At 45.0% G+C, this 23,641-nt stretch overlaps 1 protein-coding gene across 3 annotated transcripts in view; it reads left to right on the forward strand.

Annotated features, from left to right (window-relative positions):
- The window catches only part of MTUS2 (microtubule associated scaffold protein 2), a 366,148-nt gene that overhangs the window by 321,957 nt on the left and 20,550 nt on the right, over window positions 1–23,641 (forward strand). For all 3 annotated transcript variants that reach the window (XM_072134356.1, XM_072134358.1, XM_072134357.1), the window contains exon 8: window positions 10,256–10,322. In XM_072134356.1, coding sequence (XP_071990457.1) covers window positions 10,256–10,322 — 67 coding nt within the window. The remainder of the gene's footprint in view (window positions 1–10,255; window positions 10,323–23,641) is intronic.

The following is a 23,641-nucleotide window of genomic DNA, read 5'->3' on the forward strand; positions in this document are numbered from 1 at the left end:
TGAAAGTGTCTCTTATCTCATTTAGATAAATTGAGCTTATTTCTGGTGACAAAATGTTCTGTAAAAGTTCTGCTATTTGTGAACATAGCCTAAGGGCATCATGCAGACTGCTGTCATTTTGCTTGTACAGGCAGGTTCTGGCTGTAGGTATCTGGATACTTCATTATAAGAGTGTTTATCCTGGCTGTTACCTTCACCTAGCAGTCTTACTGACCCCTTGTACTGCCCCAGTGATGGGACATCACTTGCAACCCTCTTTGTCACTATCTCCAATACTACCATAGAGAATGGAGCAGCAGGGCACATGCTCAAGCTAGTTCCCCATAATTCAATGGGTGAATAACACCCCCAATCTTGTGATCAAAGAGGGTTTGAGAGGTAAGCTCCGCCCCCCTCAGCCCAATGATCAGTATGGAGAAAGCATTCTATATATGGACAATCCCTTAAAAGGCTCATCACTTCCTACCAAGCACACCTTCATAACCGTACATTGTACAATGGTTACTCATGGTATTACAGCTAAGCCCTATTCACAGGAGCGCTGGTTCCTTGCCAATCTCAAATTAATCAGGGTAGGTGATCAATTTGTAAAAACCAGACATCCCCTTTAAGTTCCACTACTTTTGGAAATGTGAGCATAAGCCCCGTACTGTTGGCTTTTCCTACGGCCACCTTATGGATAATGTGACCCTGGCATTTAGGGGAATTTTGAGCCTAGTCAATCACATATGCCTAACCCATTCCTGGCCCCTCTTAAAGACACATTAGTAAATGTTAATTGTGACAGTACATATAATAACACTGTGTACACCATATTACCACCCTCTATGTACAGGACAACAGCTATTGTATCTGTAGGTATTCAGTAGGCACAGCGATGCCATATTTATGATCCCTTATTGCAAGACTTATTCTTAGGATAAGTAACATTGTCATCATTGCTCTTCCTTTCCGTTTTGTGGGACACGCTCTCCTCTAGATGATTCTGCAGGAACAGGAACGTGTAAGCATTGTCTTTTATACATTAGGTACAATTCAATTTCTTTGTGTTCCCATTAAAGCAAAGTCACCGGTAAATGATGTCAGCAGCAGAAGCCACAGTCACATCATCTGGTCTGATACTGGTGAATGCTCCCTCATTATGCAGCTATGGATCAGACGCCTGTCAGGGGAACAAGGACCCTCCCATCTGCCAATGTGAACGGCGCTGTAGCTGCCTGGATTCCTGGAGTTATCACTAGCTCAGGCATCGAGAGCAGACACTCAGTATCAGCTCCTGGAAAGAGACAAGACCAGGAGGAGACAGAAGCTTTTCTCTAGCACCTGATCCCCCGCCTGACCCTCTGAATGAAGCTGCCCTTAAGCCCAGGATGCCAGGATGGGCCAGTGCTGCTGCTGCTGCTCCTGTGTGGACACCACGGTACAGTCTCCTTATTTATCCATGAGCCAAGGCGAGATGTAATGTCTCCTTTATTGTCTAGGAGTGAGAGAGGAGGGGCAGCGAGACAACCGGTGGTTTGCACACAAAAATGCATGCGTCCTAATAAAGAGAAAGCGGGGGCTTTGTGTGGATACATAGTAGCCGTTTCCTATTAGGTCTTTAGAACGTCTTTTCGTTGTGACTTGCAACCCCCCCTGTACTTTTTTAACCACCCCCCAATGTTACGGTTACATCCGAATGTGCTGCAGAAGTCTCTGTCTCCGCTTTTAAGGCTTGTGTAACACAGTAAAGGGTTAAATAGGGTCACCGTTATATATATATATATATATCATTTGGGGAGGTGACATCATACTGGCACCACGCCTTATGTGTAAAAGTTCTGCACTGTATATATATAAGGATCATGCTGTTTACAGGGGCATACTGAGTAATAGTGCATTGTAAGGAATACGTGGCAGTGATACATTTCATGTCTCTCCATGTGACACTTGAGCACATGAGGAGTAGAGATGATCCCTCTAGTCATACCTGGGGGTGCATTGTATAATTAGTTTTTGTGGTGGAATTATTCATTACTATGGAGACCTGAAGACGTCCAATATTCCTGGTTGTCTATTTGTTTGTATGATTTTGTGTAGATTTGTGTAGACCCAGCTGTATTGACCCAATATAGGGTTACCCTTTAATTTACCCTGTTGCTATGGAGTAGACGGCCACGTGACATTGAGTTCAGTTCCTGTCACGCCGTAATCCTCTGATGTATAGCATCCATGTTATCCCATACATTATAGCCGTCACATGAGAACGCAGAGGATTGATCTGAGTTATGAACTGTGTCCTTGTAGAGAGAGGGGGAAATATGACTGTCATGGAAATATTGATTTTTTTGTTATGCCATAATTTTTGCAGGGAAGTCTAATTTCAGCATCCTTGATGCAATCATGGGAAAGTAGGTGTATATTAAAATACTACAATATTTAGAAATGCAGATTGTATTTAGAAATTAAGAATACTGTAGACCTGTGAAAGATCACATATTGGAATATTCACACATGGAAGATTTATTGTAGCTGTTTCTATGTGTGAATCTGAAGCTACGCAACTAATGAACAGTCTTGACTCAACTTGGCTTATCTCTAACCATAGAATAGGGGCTATCTATCTGATCAGTGGTGAACCACTTCCGGGACCCCCACTAATAGATGGAGTAGCAGCCCATCAATGCATTCTGCCTCTCCATTCAATACTGTGCTTTGCAACTTCTACTGCTCCCATAGTAATGAGTAGAGCGATAGGACACAAGCTCAACCTGATGCTCCATCAATAAGTGATAAAGGGGGGCCTGTTCTCATGATTAGTGGGGGTCCCAAGACTGCACTGCAGGTAGCACCCAGTAGCTGCTTCCAGATGATTCCTTTCTCTTTGAAAATTGGAACATCTGACCTCCTTCTACCACTTTGACTTACTTTGTACCTAGTCTAAGGGACTAAAAAGTAGAGAGGACTAACTGCTTTCCAGTACTTCACAGTGGAATGAAAAAAAGGGCTAAAGAACATTCAAACAAACATCAAAGAGAAGTCTATAAGACACTGGTCAGAAGTAGGAAGATAAATGTAGTATCAAATCGATATGTGAATGGATAGTCAGAAAACAACCAAATGGTAAAGAATCTAAGAACGCCAGGATAAGTCTACCGCAAGCAAGGAGAAATAGTCTGTAAAACCTTTGACATGTCAGGGTCCTGGTGCAGAAGATGATTGGAGCAGTTTTCTGATATCCAGACAGGAAGCAATGTTCCGAACAGGCACAGATGGTACAAATATTAGTGCCCCAGCCCTAAGAGGATAAAAACAAATTAAGGGTTTTGGCCACTATCCACTTTTAAAGTCCATTAAGGGGAATTTGTTTGTCTTATGGCTTGACAAGTACCAAAAATTGGAGATCATTTGGTCTACACAACCTAATTTTCTGGTTTCATTGAAAAAATATGGTCCATGTGTCAGAATGAGATTGGTACAGTACTGTATCGGTGACACATTAAGGTTTGTTCCTGAGGTCATGGTCGGTCTGCGAAATGCAGCCGGCACCAGGAATCTTGAAACACATTTTATATAAGGTCACACTTTTGACCTTTGTCGGGCTAAAATACTTTATGAACACACCCACTTTCAATTTTCCAAAAAAGACCTTCTGATCTATTTAAGTGTATGTAAAATAAGTACTGGCAGTAGAAGAGAGATGGAGAAATACTGCAGTGTTAATACCAGGGGACAAGTTCTGCAGGATATGTATTTGTCTTCCCCATGGGGCCGCACATCAGACACATTACAGCCCCAGTACCATTTACTGGTTTATACATCAGCTATTTATAATCCTGGAACACACAAGACAATGGGAATGATCCGGGGTCACATGGAATCAATGCTGGATTCCAATGAGGATCTTTAGCAAATCTCTTCTGTAAACTGGAGCTACAAGCTTCTTACTTAGAGAAAGCCTCTTTATTATTCCATGGGACTATTGCATTCTTCCCTATATTACTGAAGGCATTTTACAGATTTTTTAATATATTGTGTGATCTTGCCAACCAAACTAAAAAGTATTACAATACTTCAGTTCATATTAATAAACTATAGTCTTAGGCAGTGTAGAAATTAGAGATAAGACTCGATGGTTGGCTGATCCTTTGACAATGCAATATGTGCTGAACCAAAACACCAAACCCAAACCTGACCATCGGGGCCATTTAGCGCTAGTATAAATAGATTATAACCTATACAGATGCTATCATTGGAGTCATCCTTGCATTAGATACCACCAATATCTCAATTTGCCCATTACAACAAAAACCTTTGTAATAAAACATAGTAGAAGAAGGACCTGGATGAAGGACCATAGTCCCATGAGAGTGGCCATTGATTAGTGGTTCTCCCCCTTCACACCCTCGGGAAACTGCTTCAACTCGATTTCAAACCAAAAAAAAACTGTGTCCCCCATATCTCCTCCCCCTGACGCTTCCACCCTCAGATGTCATATATGTCTGCCGCACTGGCCACTCCCAGGGGACTAGGGACACATATCTGCATACAAAAAGGTAAACTTTCATTAAACTTATCTTTTTTTTCTGAAAAAGCCAGTTTTGCTATAAAAATTCTTTGGCAATGTTTTGACTACTCTCTAAAAAAGAAGGTTCCTGGTGACAGGTTCCCTTTAAAATGAAAGCCTCCCATTTCATTCATTATGGTACATTCCAATTCTACTGAAAAGCAATAAAACCATTCCAGTCCTCTAAAACCCAATCCCATTTCATTTTCTATAATTTTTTTTCATTTGGGTAGAGTTGTCTCTTACATACAGCCATAAAGGAGGGGCCCCCATTGAGGTTTGTTGTGCACGTTCACTGACCTTCATGACTGTGCCAGGCGGCAGCACCGCAAACTATTGGGCAGGCACTGACAGTGCAGCATATACAACAAATGACTTTATTCTGCAGGTCGGTGACTTCATCCCCTACGGCTGTTGAAGTGATGATGCCACAGCAGCAGGAATATTGGAGCAGTCTTTAAAGTTATTGATGCCTTAAGCAGTTTGATTATTTTAGGACGCACAGTAAACTGTTAATGGCTTTGTGGTCTCGAAGCTAAAGAGCAATTGGAACCAGAATTTGTTTTCTATCTCTGCACCCTTTACCAGTCTGTACATAATAGAAGCACAAAGAAGTAACACCCATTTCCCTACTCAGCAGCCTCTGGGGTGCTTTCAGAAAACACCTTAATGACTAATAGATTTCCAGAACTCCTGCAGGTTCTAGTTCAGCACTTTGAGTTCTACTGAGTAATTTACATCTTGCTGCCTCTCTGAAGTTGGGGGTGTTCCACAGGCGCCAATTGGAGTGATGGATGGCCGAACCAATCAGCTGCTGGGGCGGAGTGTTTTGGATCTTTCCTGTACCAGATACTCTTCTGTGCTTGATGTAATACTAACTTTTGCTTGTACCTTTTGATTATTCTCCTGTCTTACAATTTTGTACCTTGCCTACGTCTTGGTTTGCAAGCCAGTTTTGTCTGTCTGGTCACTCTTGTTTGTCTGTCTTAAGTTCTGTACAGGTACCTAGGAAAGGGACTGCTGTCCAGTTGTCATATGCAGTTTAGCACAGGGCTGACAAGTAGGTGGGAAACAGAGGTTGTGGAAAGCACAGGGCTCAAACTTCAAACTGGACAATTTCTCTATTAATTTTCTATCTCTATTACTGTTATTTCATAAATCCTCTGATGCCTCAGTGTGGAATCACATGGGCAGCTAGAGACTGTACTAAAGCTCTTCCTGATGGGAGGACAGTGTGATAGCCTTTTGTCTATATCCTGTGAAAAATGCAATAGCAATCATGCCACCGTTGAGGCTGTGCTGTCATATTCTACATTATAAGTGCATGATAGAAGTTGTCAAATTATTAGTAGCAACTGTTATATAAGTATGTGACCCCTACTATAAAGAGCATATGTTGCACAGTACATTCTGTTGCATCATTCAGGGAGATTGGTGTCCCCACCCAGGACAACAGAGTAAGTCCAGGATCTGCAGGAATGTTACTAGTAATACTGCCTGACTATCATGGCCTTTCCTCGCTGCAAGTTGAGACTTTTTAACTTAGAATATTTACTCTCCTGTCTTATTTTTCCTCTCCCTGTGGCTATACTACCCCACATTGCTCCACTTCAGTGATTGTTAGGTGCAAGGGCAAGGTGAGGTTCTCTTGGTTAATATCCCAAATTCTTAAAGTTTGTGCCTGACGTTATCTCAAATCACGGTCAACCAGCAGAAGAATTTTTCAGGTCCTGAGATTCTATATCCATAGTGTCCTGTCTTCTTTTTTTATTGAACGCAAATTTCCTTATTTTTTTTTTATAGCTGATGAACGTTGGTTTTTCTCTGCAATCAGATTCTATGCTAATCATAAATCTGAGCACATTTCTATTTTTCTCCATATCTTAATATTTTTATCATTAAGAGTTGAGGTTAAGACATTTCATGCACTAATTGTAATTCATTCAGTTTTCACTATTGGGTAACGTGAGTTGGGGGGGGGTCTATACTACCCAATTGATTGTATCCGCCTGTTTGCGCTAGAAGAAACCAGACAAATCACTTTTAATACATAACAATTAAAAATCAGAACAAAGGATCTGATGTTTTTCCCCAAGCAGCACCTCTCTGGTTGTGTTGTGTAATCTATCTCATCCCCATTTAAAGGGCATCTACCACCAGGATGAAATGAAGGATTGTATGCAAACGAGCCTGAGGGGCTCCAGGCTCCATTGACACCTATGGAAACTAGAGCCCCTCAGGCTCATTTGCATACAGTCCTTCATCCTGGGGGTAGATGCCCTTTAAATATTTGGTACAGACGGTCCCCTACTTAAGGTCATTCGACTTACAGATGACCCCTAGTTACAGACGGACCCCTCTGTCCACTGTGACCTTTGGTGAAGCTCTCTGGAGGCTTTTCTTTGGTCCCAGGCTGCAATGATCAGCTGTAAGGTGTCTGTAATGAAGTTTTATTGATAATCCTTGGTGCCATTACAGCAAAAAATTTTGAAACTCCAATTGTCAGTGGGGCAAAAAAAAAATTGTCTAGAACTTCAATTATAAGATATACAGTTTTGACTTACGTACAAATTCAACTTAAGAACAAACCTCCGGACCCTATCTTGTACGTAACCTGGGGTTAAAAAAAGTTTCCCTTAGCTTGAAAATAGAACATTTAAGAAGACAACATCTCATAATCTACTTTTATCTATGTAATGCAAAATTAATGAGCTGCAAGATTCCATAGTGTTCACGGTGAGGTCTTTCAGTGCTTTATTGCTAATGGTTTGTTTGGGACATTATTAGCCTTTGAGCGTCCTCTTCCGTCTTGATTATCTGTTAGCCGTATTTTACGCCTTCTGCGTCTTTGATGCGATGAGTTTCCATTATCTTGCCTGTTGTGTTGCTATAAATAAGCTTTGTGTTGGAGTCTTTTAGTTGCGGGTTTTATAAGGTAATTATGTTCTGGATGCTTATGTCATGATGATGTCAGAGACATTACAACAGCAAAATACGCTACGAATTACAGCGCCTGACTGATAGTCACAAGATCAAGATGATTGATTTAGATGTAAGGCTAGGAAATGAAGCTGTATACAGTACGGGGTGTGTGAAGTTCTTAAAATAGCAGGACAGTATGGTTTCTAACTCTACAGTATGTTGGGAGACCATAAAGGGGTCATTCATGAATTAACTAGTGTTGGACGTGCCCAACAGGGTACCAGAGGATCTCAGACCTCTTACTGGACTCCATAGATACAGCAGAAGACAACCTAATCTGGAGGCATGTTGGGTTTATTTCCTAGAGAATGATGAAGGGTAAGACCCAAAAATATCTGGTGGGTCCAAGAACCCCCAGCCCCACATTGGCCATAACCTTTGACCAAAGCTGCAGATTTTATTCACAACTGTAGTTACAGCTTCTGGCCACTACACAGGACACAGAGCCAACTGCTTCCAGCCAGGTGTCAGCTGCACTAATCAGGGGTATCCATTCATTAAAATTCCTGGACAGCTCCTTTAAGGTCCTCCCACATACTGTAGGGATTGAAACCGTTCTGCTCTGCTATCCTGTGGATAGGCCATCACTGACTGTTTTTGAACAAGCCTTATAAATATGGAAGATAACTCATAGCTTCAGAAACACGAGTTGGATGAGAAACTTTCATGCACATGATTAATAATAATTAAATAACAATCATTTTAAATAATTGATGTACCTGAACAAGAGAAATAATATACTGGGGGTTGATTCTGTTTTGTTAAGTATCGCATCTATTTTTTATATTTAAAATCCTTTCTCATACATATCCTTCCTACATTGTCATCCTCCATGTGGGCGGCCATATTGGAGGCACACACTTTCTTGCTGTATTATAGTCATAAAAAGAGCTATAGAATGTGTGCTGCAAAGACATGTCATAGGCTATTACAGTCCCCAAAGCCCGAGATGACAATTAAACTTTTCATATAAGTTCTGTGACACTCTCTTCTGTAAAGCCTCTCTTTATATGTACTATTGTTGAGAATGAGAACTTCTTGTATTAAAAAGAATGAAGAGTCTAGATATAATCTCTTGATTCCATTGTAACTCCTCTTCTGGGGAAAGAGTATATTCCATTACTGCCCTGGACTTTGCACTACAGTTTTTGGGTATTTACATTTCATTTAATTATTCTGCCATATATATGACCATATATAGCCATGTTGTCCCTTAGAAATTAGATAGCAGTCCTTGGACACAACCGCTCCCGCACTTGCTGTGGTGGCCAGACATGCGCTATTGAGTCCTGCCTGTCTACCTGGATTCCGCGTTCATTACCACAGGACGGCTGTGGGACATGCAGTAACTCCCAGACAGTTCATATGCAAAAACTGACACTTTGTGAAATGACTTCAATAGTAGTGGTCGTATCCAAGGACAACAATCTCGTTTCTAAGGGACAATATGACTAGATTTATTAAAATTGTCTTCACACAGATACATTTTTTAACATATTTAGCATTTAAAGCAACGTACGTATATGGCAGATTAATTGAATTAAATATCAATACCCAGATGAGAATACCCCTTTAAATAAAATCATTTTGCACCCAAAAGTTTTGGCCCACATTTTATTATTGTCTCTGCGGCAGTATTCTGGCGTAGTAAACTGCTGGCACATGTGATTATTTAGCATTTCTGCCAGTATTGTGTGCCACGACACAATACTGTGCACCCAAAGGGGCGTTCCGGGGTGCATTTGTGCCTGCCGCTACATTTCTGTCGGCAAGTCTGACATGATTGTGGCGCACACCCATTAAACTGAGTGCACCAAAAAAAACTTGTGCACTCAAGTTATTTGTGCAGGGTGCTCAATATTAATGATGGCAGTGCCCCTGTAGCTATTTTTCTATTCTTACTGACATGACTCAGGAACAACTTGCAGTACCGATACACTTTGTGGGATAGCCTATCCTTTATCAGTATAGCACTTTATTGAAGCACTTGCACTTTGCATTTTTTGCTTATTGGAGATATTACTTTGCACGTATAATTATTTGGTTGCTGCTTGAGTTTGTGTCTAGATATTTTATATATAACCAATTTCATACTCCCTCTATATCTGGAGGTTGGCTATTGACACTATTCAGTGTTGGAGAGAGGAGGTATACGGGTCACCCTTACATGGGTCCCCGGCCTGTTTTGTTTGTACATTTTGGGGCACATTTACAATTTTTTTTTTAAATGCGGCGGTTTTTCCGAATACGTCGGGTTTTCGTTCGGCCACGCCCCCCGATTTCCGTCGCGCGCATGCCGGCGCCGATGCGCCAAATTCCGATCGCGTGCGCCAAAAACCCGGGGCAATTCAGGTACAATCGGCGCAAAACGGAAATATTCGGGTAACACGTCGGGAAAACGCGAATCGGGCCCTTAGTAAATGACCCCCTTTGTGTTTTAGATGTTTTTAGATGTATATGGAGTTTGTAATGTTTGTCTTCTCATTTTTCAATAAAGATTGTTGTATGTATCTTCAGATTTGCATTTGATTGGCCGTTTGTTGTGCACTGCTTTAGCTTTGTAATTTCATTGATGTATTCATTAATCTGGTGCACTCTAAACATTAGTGAGGCAAACTGCACATAGTAATAGTAAATCTGGGCCAATATCTTGTAATAGTGTTCTGTATTGCAGTATTCCCTGTGCTTTCATTGTATGTAACCATAGTATGTGTACTCTCTCCATAGAGTGAAGCCGGTCTTATGAAAGAAAGAGAATTATCACTTGAACTTGCAACCATAAGAGATGAAGTGGGTAAGTGATCTCTATAGACTCCTTATACAATGTACTCAAAACCCATAAACAGCTAAATCCATACAATAGGGTATATGAGGTGCATGGTGCTCTGAGAAGGAAGAGTTTGCCATCTTGCATAGTATTCATATCATGAGACGTTCTTTTAAAGGGACTCTGTCACCAGATATTCCCCCATTAAACTACTATCCCCCACAGGTAAGATATAAAATATATTTCCTAAAATTCCCTCTTTTAATGTGAAATGTTTCCTGTTTACCTATTAAAAATCTCCTCCAAAGTCATGTGAAAATGAGCAGAAAAGAGTCATATTCTGCTATTTTGAATCAAGTTTAGGCTGTTGTTGGAGTATCAACTCAGGTGCCCCCATCTTCAGTTCTATAGTATTTAGAAACATGGTTTTGATGGCAATATGAAAGATCTTTCAGATCGGATGGATTTTGTATGATAACAGAACTACAAACCTGTGATATGAAACATTGGATTCTTTAATATGTCAACAAAAGCATGTGTCTAGGTACTGAAATGACACTCCTCTTGCAACCTCTAAACTTGACTCAAAACAGGCAGATATAACTCATCTCAGTTCATATTGACATAACTTTGGAGGAGATATTTTGGTGAGATTCTACATGAAGAAAGGAAATTCTAGAAATATCTTTGAAAAGTTATTCGACAGCTTAAGCAAATTTGGGTTTTCCTCAGAGATTATAAAATGGTTAACCCCCTTCCTGACGCGCACCGTAATAGTACATCACACTTCGGGTGCGGGTGCATGGAGAGGGCTCATGGGCTGAGCCTTCTCCATAGCTAGTAAGTTTTTGCTGCATATTGCAGCAAACACTTACCGGTAACACTGGTGTTATCCCGTCCATCGTCACTGGCAAAGCTTCCGGCGGCCCCAAAAAGATTGTGCTGCATGGGCGCTGCCAGAGGTCGCATTAACGCCTCACCACGCGTCATAGACGCGTGATGAGGCGCCATTACCCCCCAAAATAATTGCCATGAGTAAAGTTACGCTTGGCAATTATTCCCTGTAGCGCGCAGGCTGAGCGGTTCAGCGCGCGCTGCAAATGAGGGAAATGCGGGATCCCTGTGATCCCTCATTTGCGGGATCCCTGTGATCCCTCATTTGCAGCGCGCGCTGAACTGCTCAGCCTGCGCGCTACAGAGAGAGCTGGAGTGAGAGCACCAGCCCCGGGGGAGACATGTGGGCCGCAAAGTTGCTGCTCCCCGTCCTGCTCCAACTCTCCCTGCCCACAGCTGCCTACGTTTGTGATCGACGCAGTGGCGGGTGAGTGTGTGCAGTGTTCTGTGTGAGTGTAGTGTGTTCAGTGTTGTGAGTGTAGCGTTGTGTGTGTGCTGTGTGAGTGTGCAGTGTTCTGTGTGAGTGAGCGTGTGCTGTGAGCGTGTGCTGTGCTGTGAGCGGTGTGCTGTGCTGTGAGCGGTGTGCTGTGAGCGGTGTGCTGTGCTTTGAGCGGTGTGCTGTGCTGTGAGCGGTGTGCTGTGCTGGGAGCGGTGTGCTGTGCTGGGAGCGGTGTGCTGTGCTGGGAGCGGTGAGCGTGTGCTGTGAGCGTGTGCTGTGCTGTGAGCGGTGTGCTGTGCTGTGAGTGGTGTGCTGTGCTGTGAGCGGTGTGCTGTGAGCGTGTGCTGTGCTGTGAGTGGTGTGCTGTGCTGTGAGCGGTGTGCTGTGCTGTGCTGTGAGCGTGTGCTGTGCTGTGAGCGTGTGCTGTGAGCGGTGAGCGTGTGCTGTGAGCGGTGTGCTGTGCTGTGAGCGGTGTGCTGTGCTGTGATTAGTGAGTGGTGAGCGTGTGCTGTGCTGTGAGCGGTGAGTGTGTGCGGTGAGTGGTGAGCGTGTGCTGTGCTGTGAGTGGTGAGCGTTGTGCTGTGCTGTGAGCGGTGTGCTGTGCTGTGAGCGGTGTGCTGTGCTGTGAGCGGTGTGCTGTGCGGTGAGCGGTGTGCTGTGCTGTGAGCGGTGTGCTGTGCTGTGAGCGGTGTGCTGTATTGTGAGCGCTGTGCTGTGAGCGCTGTGCTGTGCTATGAGCGGTGTGCTGTGAGCGGTGTGCTGTGCTGTGCTGTGAGCGGTGTGCTGGCGATCTTTCAAAATATAATAGCGGGTTTTCACTGCGATTAACCCTGTAAAATAGCGCCCAAAGTCGAAAATGGCACTTTTTGCCATTTTGAAAAATTTAAAAAAATGTATAAAAACTGATTAAAAGGTCGTACAGTCCTAAAAATGGTAGCATTGAAAATTTTACAAAAGTCACAAAAAATGACACCACCCACAGCAGTTATTAGCACCAAAAATGGCAAAAAAAAATATTTTGCACAGGACGTTTTAATTTTTGTAAATGTATGAAAACATTCATACATTTCTGAAAGTAGATTCCCAATCAATGGTAAATTTCCTTTAAGGATGGAATGTTATATGATTTCATTTTCCTTTTAGCTGAATTCATTCTCCCAAGATTGCACAGGATAGAGCCAAACATGCTGATCGGTGGAGGTCTCTGTAATAAGACCCTCATTGATCACTAGAACGAGGGGTCCAATGGGCCCAGTCAGACTCCGAGTTGAGCAGTCGGCCACGGAGAAGATTGCCAAACGCAGTACTCGGCAATCTCTGTCAGCTATATAGAAATTAATGGGGCAGCCTGGACATGTGCTTCCTGCTGCTCTGCAGGACCCCTTGTTCTAGTGATCCGTGGAAATCTCATCACTGAGACCCCCATCGATCAGCAAGATAGGTCCTGTGGATAGGCCTAACTTGTTTTATGGGAAAAGCCCTTTAAAGAGGACCTGTCACCCCCCAAAAAGACCCCCACCAAATATGTCCCCCCTAATCCTCTCCCCTTTATATTTATTCCATTTTTATTAAAATTTATGTTTGCAAAGGTGGTTTTAATCGATTCGGACTCTTACCAAATAAGAGGTTGGATCCTCGTATTCTGTCCCCTAGCAGTCGGCCTTATTCATGAGGGGGCCGGCCGAAAGACCCCCTCCACGCCCCTGTCAGTCAGGGACCTGTAAGAATCGCTGCCAAATACCACGGCATGGCTGCTGTCAGTTCGCCGCATCTCCCTACTGACATGGGCTTGGAGCGGGTGTGTCGACCGGCTCCCTCATGAATTAGGCTGACTGCCAGGGGACAGAATACGAGGATCCTACCTCTTATTTGGTAAGAGGCCGAATCGATTAAAACCACCTTAGCAAACATACATTTTTATAAAAATGGAATAAATATAAAGGGGCTGGGGAGAGGATTAGGGGGGACATATTTGGTGAGGGTATTTTTGAGGGGGGGCAGGTCCTCTTTAAGAAATTTCATATAAACAGTAAGTCATCTTCTGACATCACTTCTCCCTTATTAACCTGCCGGCAGTTATTGACGGTGTGTACGTTTTCAGTAAAGTAATTTAGATGACCCATATGTCCCATATCAGGAGGGTATTGTTGGTTTCATAGGTGGCACTGATTCCTAAGAAATAGAATACTAAAATATTGACAGTAATAGACATTCAGTGATTTGCATTACTTCTGCTTTGAATCAAACAGTCACAATGTTTTGGAGCTGGAACGAGTCAGAGTCTGTATAACACAAGGTCTGCATTGGATTAGACCTTAATGGCTTTGGAGAATTCCTGACTGTTCTCATCCCGGTGCACATTTCACTGAATGTACAGAAAGACCAATTATATCTTTAGATTAAACCCCATGAAGTGGTATTAATGACAGTAATACTGCTTACAGCATGATTTTACGTGGGAACGGTTACAGTCTCAAGATACGATGAGTCATATACCCCGAAGCCTATAAATTGCTGATACCTGACGCTGCGGTCTTCAGAATTACCTGACATGGCGCGTTTTCGCGTCCACATATTTCTTTGTTGATGTCGATGGGCAGACAAAAACAAAGTCTGGCTGCTACACGTCTATAACCAGCAATTGTAGAGTAAAGTAAATGTCACCCCCTGCTGTATACAAGATGAATGGCGACTGGCGACTGTGACTGGAAATGGTTTCTTCTATGAAAATAAAGCCATAAATCATAAATATATAGACGTGCAGAATTCTGTATATGAAGGGCATTAGTGCCTATTATAATTGTGTGAAAGTCTGACTCTACTCCACAACCTTTTTATCATTATTGTTTGTATTACTTCTCTGTTGGAGGGCTTGTTTTTAAAGGGGTTTGTAATGACAACACTGGACTCTGGGACGACAGATGTGACAGTGCACTCTAAGGCTATATTCACACGAACGTATGGGGGACGTATATACGGCCGCCGTATATACGGCCGATATACGTCCCCCATACACTTCTATGGGCGCACGGCACCCTACGGGAGCGGTACGGTGCCGCACACGTGCGGCACCGTACCGTTCCGTACCCGGGAAAAAGATAGGACCTGTCCTATCTTTTCCCGTAATACGGCGCCGTGCGCCATAGGTTGCTATGGGGAGGGGCGGGGGTGAGCTGCGCTCACCTCCTCCTCCTCTCCCCGTACACTGCCGTTGCCCGCTACGGTACGGTACGGGCGGGCAACGGCAGTGTGAATATAGCCTAAGACTTCAGCCGCCCGACAACGCTGCCTGCTCACCTCAATGTATCCTAGGTGACACTGGACAACCATGAAGACAGTCCCTCCCTAGGCAAAAGTGAAGACACGAAACAAGACAAAAAAATAAACACAATAAAAAACACAATCTGGGTCACAACTGAGAAAGCATGTAAGGTACAGAATGGCATAAACAAAAGGATAGTCAGGAATGAGAGCCAAATATCAGAAAGCAGAAGTACAGAAGAATAGCAAGAAAATATAACCAGCTAAGAGGATAGCATACACACAGGCTATTTATCAGAGTAGGACATCTGTTTCAGGTAAAAGTGGCAGAGGTGTAAGCATGTTAACTCTTGCTGGACCAGAGCAAAGCTCACAGAGAGCCGGTTGTGGTAAATTCAATCAACAGCCAAGTCACTAGAGTACACTTCCGACTCTGCTGAAGTAAACCAAAAGAATTCAGCGTCTTCTCAGCCTGACTGTATGGCTCTGAGGACGTGTGGAGTCTAATAGCCATGGATGCTCCACTAGGGGATTCTGGGAAAATATGCAAAGTTTTCCAGGATGGGGCAAGGAAAACCACACTTCTTTTAGCTACCTTGTAAGGATGGCTATAAGACTCCACACGCCTTCATGGTGGCCTTAATTGGCAGTCTTTGTAAGGAGAACTCTTACTTCCTGACCCTAGTCACAAGCCTCTCACCCAGCCAAACCAGTTCCCTACACGGTACTGAGGAGACCCACTCAGGTCGAAACAGTGCTGTCTACAGTTGGGAGTCTGTTCCTTCTGGAATAGATATACTGGTTTGGTTATAATCCCTCATCATGTTATAAGGCCCCTTGTAGGCCATGCATGATGTCAAGGGAGCTGCCTTGCAAGATAGATAAAACAGGTGTGGTTTTCCTTGTCCCATCCTGGAAAACTTTGCATATTTCCTGTGTATGGCTCTGACACAGATGTAACAGGGTTGTCCCCTTTTGGGAAATAATTGATATTGTTTTTATCATAAAGGTTTCCAATGTACTTTCTGTATCAATTCCTCCCATTTTTTTAGATCTCTTCTTGATTTCAATCAACAGGAAGTTTCATTCTTTACTTCCTGTATATATAGACCGATCACTGGTCATGTGATGTCACACAGGTGCACAACTCATTTCATCACACAGCTCTGTGATTCTGACAAGCCGTGCACCTGTGTTCTTATTATGTTAGGCAGTGTGAAAGAGTATTAATGTATCACAGTATGGCAGTATTATGTAGACATGTATTGTTTGGACATGTGGTGACAGCATTTTTCACTCTTTGTAGATTAACCTAATATCAGGTTTATACATGCGGCATGATGTCTGTCTGGGAAAAGACAGCTGTGGATACATGTGGGTGCATGAGTTACACACCTTATGTGCTAGTTTAGTGGAGTTGATATTACACCATAAACCTGAGGGTATGCAATCTATATATATTCATAGGGTGTAAAGGAAACTAGAAAGGTCAGGATTAGAGATGAGCGAACATGCTCGTCCGAGCTTGATGCTCGGTCGAGCATTAGGGTACTCGAAACTGCTCGTTGCTCGGACGAATACTTCGCCCGCTCGAGAAAATGGCAGCTCCCGCCGTTTTGCTTTTTGGCGGCCAGAAACAGAGCCAATCACAAGCCAGGAGACTCTGCACTCCACCCAGCATGACGTGGTACCCTTACACGTCGATAGCAGTGGTTGGCTGGCCAGATCAGGTGACCCTGGGATAGACTAGCCGCTGCCCGCGCTGCTCGGATCATTCTGTGTCTGGATGCCGCTAGGGAGAGAGCTGCTGCTGGTCAGGGAAAGCGTTAGGCTGTTCTATTAGCTTACTGTTAGGCAGGAGTGATTCTCAAAGAACCCAACAGCCCTTCTTAGGGCTACAATAACGTTCTACTTTTTTTATTTTAATTTGCATCTAGTACCATTTTGTGAGGAATTAGCAGGGGGACTTGCTACCGTTGTGTTTAGCTCTTAGTGGCACACATATCCATAGCAAAGACCGAAGTGGGAAAATTTAGTAGGGGTTGGATTTCAATTAGGCACTAACTCAGTGTCATCTCATCTGGCATAGTAGTGTGCTTTGATACTTGGCTAGAAAATAGCCATAGGAGAATACAAAGAGCTTACTTACGCCTACAGTAGCGTTCTATATATTTGATTTCTGGTTGATCTGCTGGTGGCTGTACTTTCTGCAGTGCATGTACTAGCCAATTCTGAGCAATTTGTAGTGAGACTTGCGACCGCTGTGTTCTGCGCTTATTGACGCACATATCCATAGCAAAGACCGAAGTGGGAAAATTTAGTAGGGGTTGGATTTCAATTAGGCACTAACTCAGTGTCATCTCATCTGGCATAGTAGTGTGCTTTGATACTTGGCTAGAAAATAGCCATAGGAGAATACAAAGAGCTTACTTACGCCTACAGTAGCGTTCTATATATTTGATTTCTGGTTGATCTGCTGGTGGCTGTACTTTCTGCAGTGCATGTACTAGCCAATTCTGAGCAATTTGTAGTGAGACTTGCGACCGCTGTGTTCTGCGCTTAGTGACGCACATATCCATAGCAAAGACCGAAGTGGGAAAATTTAGTAGGGGTTGGATTTCAATTAGGCACTAACTCAGTGTCATCTCATCTGGCATAGTAGTGTGCTTTGATACTTGGCTAGAAAATAGCCATAGCAATAGGATAGCATTGTTTGGTTTTAAAAACTCAAAAAAAAACAAAAAAAAAAAAAAAAACACAAAAAAAAACAAAAAACACAAAAAAAAACCAAAAAAAGTTTAAAAAAAAAAAAAGTTATAACTCTCATTTTAAAAATGTTTAACCCGAGGGCTAGGGGTAGAGGACGAGGGCGGGGACGTGGGCGTCCAACTACTGCAGGGGTCAGAGGCCGTGGTCCTGGGCGGGGTGAGACACCACCTGCTGATGAGGGAGCAGGGGAACGCCGCAGAGCTACACTCCCTAGGTTCATGTCTGAAGTTACTGGGACTCGTGGTAGAGCACTGTTGAGGCCAGAACAGTGCGAACAGGTGATGTCGTGGATTGCTGACAATGCTTCGAGCAATTTGTCCACCACCAGTCAGTCTTCCACGCAGTCCACCCATGTCACCGAAATCGCCACTCCTCCAGCTCCTGCACCTCAGCCTCCCCCCCCCCAGTCTGCCCCCTCCCAGGAAAATTTGGCATTTGAACCGGCATACTCTGAGGAACTGTTTTCTGGACTGTGACGTAGTGGAAGTGTGTAAAGAGGTGTCCGACGATGAGGAGACACGGTTGTCAGACAGTGGGGAAGTTGTTGTCAGGGCAGGAAGTCCGAGGGGGGAGCAGACTGAGGGCTCGGAGGATGATGAGGTGACAGACCCAAGCTGGGTTGAGAGGCCGGGTGAACACAGTGCTTCTGAGACGGAGGAGAGTCCTCGAACAGAACAGGTTGGAAGAGGCAGTGGTGGGGCCAGACGGAGAGGCAGGGCCAGAGCTGGTGCATCAGCGCCAAATGTGTCAACTAGTGAAGCTCCCGTGGCGAGGGCTCTTGCGGCGAGGGCTAGATCTTCAGAAGTCTGGAGTTTCTTTAAGGAAACACCGGATGACCGACGGACTGTGGTGTGCAACATTTGCCAAACCAGGCTCAGCAGGGGTTCCACCACTACTAGCTTAACTACCACCAGTATGCGCAGGCATATGAATGCTAAACACCCCACTCAGTGGCAACAAGCCCGTTCACCTCCGGCCGTGCACACCACTGCTCCTTCCCCTGTGTCAGCTGCTAGTCAGCCCCCTGCCCAGGACCCTGCCACAAAAACCCCATCGTCGCCTCCACGATCCTCCACAGCATCCACCAGCGTTCAGCTCTCCATACCCCAGACGCTGGAGCGGAAACGCAAATATAGTGCAACCCACCCGCACGCCCAAGCCCTTAATGTGCACATCTCCAGATTGCTTAGCCTGGAGATGCTGCCCTATAGGCTAGTAGAGACCGAGGCCTTTCGCAACCTCATGGCGGCGGCCGCCCCTCGGTATTCGGTCCCCAGCCGCCACTACTTTTCCCGATGTGCCGTCCCAGCCCTGCACCAGCACGTGTCAGACAACATCATCCGTGCCCTGACCAACGCCGTTTCTGACAAGGTCCACCTGACCACGGACACGTGGACGAGTGCTGCCGGGCAGGGCCACTATATATCGCTGACGGCACATTGGGTTAACTTGGTGGAGGCTAGGACCGAGTCTGACCCTGGGGCTGCTCATATACTGCCGACGCCGAGGATTGCGGGGCCTACCTCGGTCCAGGTGTTTCAGGCCTACTATGCCTCCTCCTCCTCCCACCCCTCCTCCACCTCCTCCTCCGAACTACCATCCGTGGGCACGGCGCCATCAGTCGGTAGCTCTAGGCACAGCAGCAGTGCCGTCGCTAAGCGACAGCAGGCGGTGCTCAAACTGCTGAGCCTAGGCGACAAAAGGCACACCGCCCAAGAGCTATTACAGGGCATCACGGCGCAGACTGATCTGTGGCTGGCACCGCTGAACCTCAAGCCGGGAATGGTTGTGTGTGACAACGGCCGTAACCTGGTGGCGGCTCTGCAACTCGGCAGACTGACACATGTACCATGCCTGGCCCATGTGTTAAATCTGATAGTTCAGCGTTTCCTCAAGACATACCCCAATCTGTCTGATTTGCTCACGAAGGTGCGCCGCATCTGTGCGCATTTCAGGAAGTCCAGCCCAGATGCTGCCACTCTCAGGGCAGCGCAGCGCCGCCTCCAACTGCCCGCTCACCGACTGTTGTGCGACGTGCCCACGAGGTGGAATTCAACACTGACCATGTTATCCAGAGTTTACCAGCAGCGCAGAGCGATTGTAGACTGCCAGATGTCAACTTCCACCAGAACTGGTAGTCAGGTCAGTCAGCTTCCTCAAGTCTACAATGAGGAGTGGACGTGGATGTCTGATATCTGTCAGGTGCTGAGTAACTTTGAGGAGTCAACACAGATGGTCAGTGGCGATGCCGCCATCATCAGCCTCACCATCCCGCTGCTTGGCCTGTTGAAAAACTCTCTGGTCAGCATGAAGTCGGAAGCTTTGCGCTCGTCACAAGAGACAGGGGAAGAATATTCCCTTGTTGATAGCCAAAGCACCCTCAGGTCTGTTTCTCAGCGCATATCGGAGGAGGTGGAGGTGGAGGAGGATGAGGAGGAAGAGGAGGAGAATGTTGGCGAGACACAAGAGGGGACCATTGTTGAGTCCTTCACTGTTCAGCGTGTATGGGCAGAAGAAGAGGAGTTGGAGGAGGAGGAAATGGACAGTCAGGCCAGTGAGGGGAGTGAATTCTTACGCGTTGGTACTCTGGCGCATATGGCAGATTTCATGCTAGGCTGCCTATCTCGTGACCCTCGCGTTCAAAGAATTTATTCCAGCACCGATTACTGGGTGTTCACTCTCCTGGACCCACGGTACAAGCAAAATCTTCCCACTCTCATCCCTGCAGAGGAAAGGAGTGTGAGAATGCATGAATACCAGCAGGCCCTGGTGCACAAGCTGAAACAGTATTTCCCTTCTGACAGCGCTAGCGGCAGAGTGCGTAGTTCTGCGGGACGAGTAGCGAGGGAGAGTAGGCGAGCAGGCAGCTTGTCCAGCACTGGCAAGGGTACGCTTTACAAGGCTTTTGCCAGCTTTATGTCACCCCAGCAAGACACTGTCACCTGTCCCCAGTCTCGGCAGAGTAGGGCTGATCTTTACAGAAAGATGGTGAGGGAGTACGTAGCTGACCATACCATCGTCCTAAATGATCACACAGCTCCCTACAACTACTGGGTTTCAAAGCTGGACATGTGGCACGAACTGGCGCTGTACGCCTTGGAGGTTCTTGCCTGCCCTGCCGCTAGCGTCTTGTCCGAGCGGGTTTTCAGTGCAGCTGGTGGCATCATCACCGATAAGCGTACACGCCTGTCGACTGACAGCGCTGACAGGCTGACCCTTATTAAAATGAATAAAGGCTGGATTTCTCAGAATTTCCAATCTCCACCAGGTGAAGGAAGCTCAACCTGAATAATTGATCCACTCCTCCTCCTCCTCATTTTCCTCCTTCTCCTCCTCTTTGTACAGTAAAGCAGAGGAAAATGGCTATTTTTTGACAGGGCCCACTGGCTCTTGCTATAGTACTTCATGCATTTAATTTTTCTGGAGGGCCACCTACCCGGTCCTCTGTTTGAAACAATTTTTGTGAGTGCCACATACAGGCACTCAATCTATTCCATTTTTATGGAGGGCCACCTACCTGCTCCTCTGTTTTAAAAAATTTTTGGGACTGCCACATACAGGCACTCAATCTATTCCATTTTACTGGAGGGCCACCTACCTGCTCCTCTGGTTTGAAAAATGTTTGGGACTGCCACATACAGGCACTCAATCTATTCCATTTTACTGGAGGGCCACCTACCTGCTCCTCTGGTTTGAAAAATGTTTGGGACTGCCACATACAGGCACTCAATCTATTCCATTTTACTGCAGGGCCACCTACCTGCTCCTCTGGTTTGAAACATTTTTGGGACTGCCACATACAGGCACTCAATCTATTCCATTTTACTGGAGGGCCACCTACCTGCTCCTCTGGTTTGAAACATTTTTGGGACTGCCACATACAGGCACTCAATCTATTCCATTTTACTGGAGGGCCACCTACCTTCTCCTCTGGTTTGAAAAATGTTTGGGACTGCCACATACAGGCACTCAATCTATTCCATTTTACTGGAGGGCCACCTACCTGCTCCTCTGGTTTGAAAAATTTTTGGGACTGCCACATACAGGCACTCAATCTATTCCATTTTACTGCAGGGCCACCTACCTGCTCCTCTGGTTTGAAAAATGTTTGGGACTGCCACATACAGGCACTCAATCTATTCCATTTTACTGCAGGGCCACCTACCTGCTCCTCTGGTTTGAAACATTTTTGGGACTGCCACATACAGGCACTCAATCTATTCCATTTTACTGGAGGGCCACCTACCTTCTCCTCTGGTTTGAAAAATGTTTGGGACTGCCACATACAGGCACTCAATCTATTCCATTTTACTGGAGGGCCACCTACCTGCTCCTCTGGTTTGAAAAATTTTTGGGACTGCCACATACAGGCACTCAATCTATTCCATTTTACTGCAGGGCCACCTACCTGCTCCTCTGGTTTGAAACATTTTTGGGACTGCCACATACAGGCACTCAATCTATTCCATTTTACTGGAGGGCCACCTACCTGCTCCTCTGGTTTGAAACATTTTTGGGACTGCCACATACAGGCACTCAATCTATTCCATTTTACTGGAGGGCCACCTACCTTCTCCTCTGGTTTGAAAAATGTTTGGGACTGCCACATACAGGCACTCAATCTATTCCATTTTACTGGAGGGCCACCTACCTGCTCCTCTGGTTTGAAAAATTTTTGGGACTGCCACATACAGGCACTCAATCTATTCCATTTTACTGCAGGGCCACCTACCTGCTCCTCTGGTTTGAAACATTTTTGGGACTGCCACATACAGGCACTCAATCTATTCCATTTTACTGGAGGGCCACCTACCTGCTCCTCTGGTTTGAAAAATGTTTGGGACTGCCACATACAGGCACTATCCAAATTAAATTGTCTCCATAGCAGCCTCCACACGTTGTCTCCATTGCTACCTCCAAAAGTCGTCCATATAGCTGCCTCCATACATCGTCCCTTTATCAAACGAGGTGTGTCAGGCAGAAATTTGGGTTGTTTTCATGGATTCCACATCAAAGTTGTTAACTTTGTCGCCACCCTGCTGTGTTATCCACAAAATATACTGGCAAACTTTTACCATTTAGGGATATTATTTCAGCGCTTCTTGCGCATCTGTTTACATTCCCCTCACCCGGCATATCCTAAACTTATAAGAACGCTACTACACTTGATCTTATACAAAAGGTTCTTAGAAGTGCTGTTTGGGGAGTAGCCTAGAGACAGGGGCTTGGATTGGCGAAAGCTCGCCTGGCAGCGGAGCGCCAGCTCCATCCCAAGATCCAACTAACATAGTTGCAGCACCTTTAATCTACTACTAGTTCACTGCCTCCATAATAATAATAATAATAATCTTTATTTATATAGCGTCATCATATTCTGTAGCGCTTTACAAATCATAGGAAACAAATACAAATGTAATGTAACAGAGCACAACATTTGTATGGAACAACAGGAGTGAGGTCCCTGCTCGCCAGAGCTTACGGTTTATGAAGATGATGGGGTAACACGAGGTAAAAGAATATTTAATGGTCAAGCCATTCTTCTTAGGGAATAGAAAAAAATATAATAAATGGAATTGCTGTCGCTTGAACCACTCAGCCGTCATCTTATATACCAGGTCCAGGGTGAATGGGACTGCAGAGAAGTCTGGTGCCTGTTGGTTGCTGGATAACAGATGGGAGGACGACACAGGACGGGTTAGTAGAAGAGTTAAAACTTCATGCAGTTAATGAGTGTTATAGGCTTGCCTAAAGAAATGGGTTTTAAGAGCACGTTTGAAACTTTGGAGGTTAGGTATTAGTCTGATAGTCCGGGGCAGAGCATTCCATAGAATTGGTGCAGCTCTAGAGAAGTCTTGGAGACGCGAGTGGGAGGTCCGCACTAGGGTAGAGGTTAATCTAAGATCACTGGCGGATCTAAGAGCACGGGTTGGGCGATAGACTGAGATAAGAGAGGAGAGGTAGGGGGGTGCAGCATTATACAGAG

This window comes from Engystomops pustulosus, chromosome 2 (assembly GCF_040894005.1).
Source record: "Engystomops pustulosus chromosome 2, aEngPut4.maternal, whole genome shotgun sequence".
Taxonomy (NCBI): domain Eukaryota; kingdom Metazoa; phylum Chordata; class Amphibia; order Anura; family Leptodactylidae; genus Engystomops; species Engystomops pustulosus.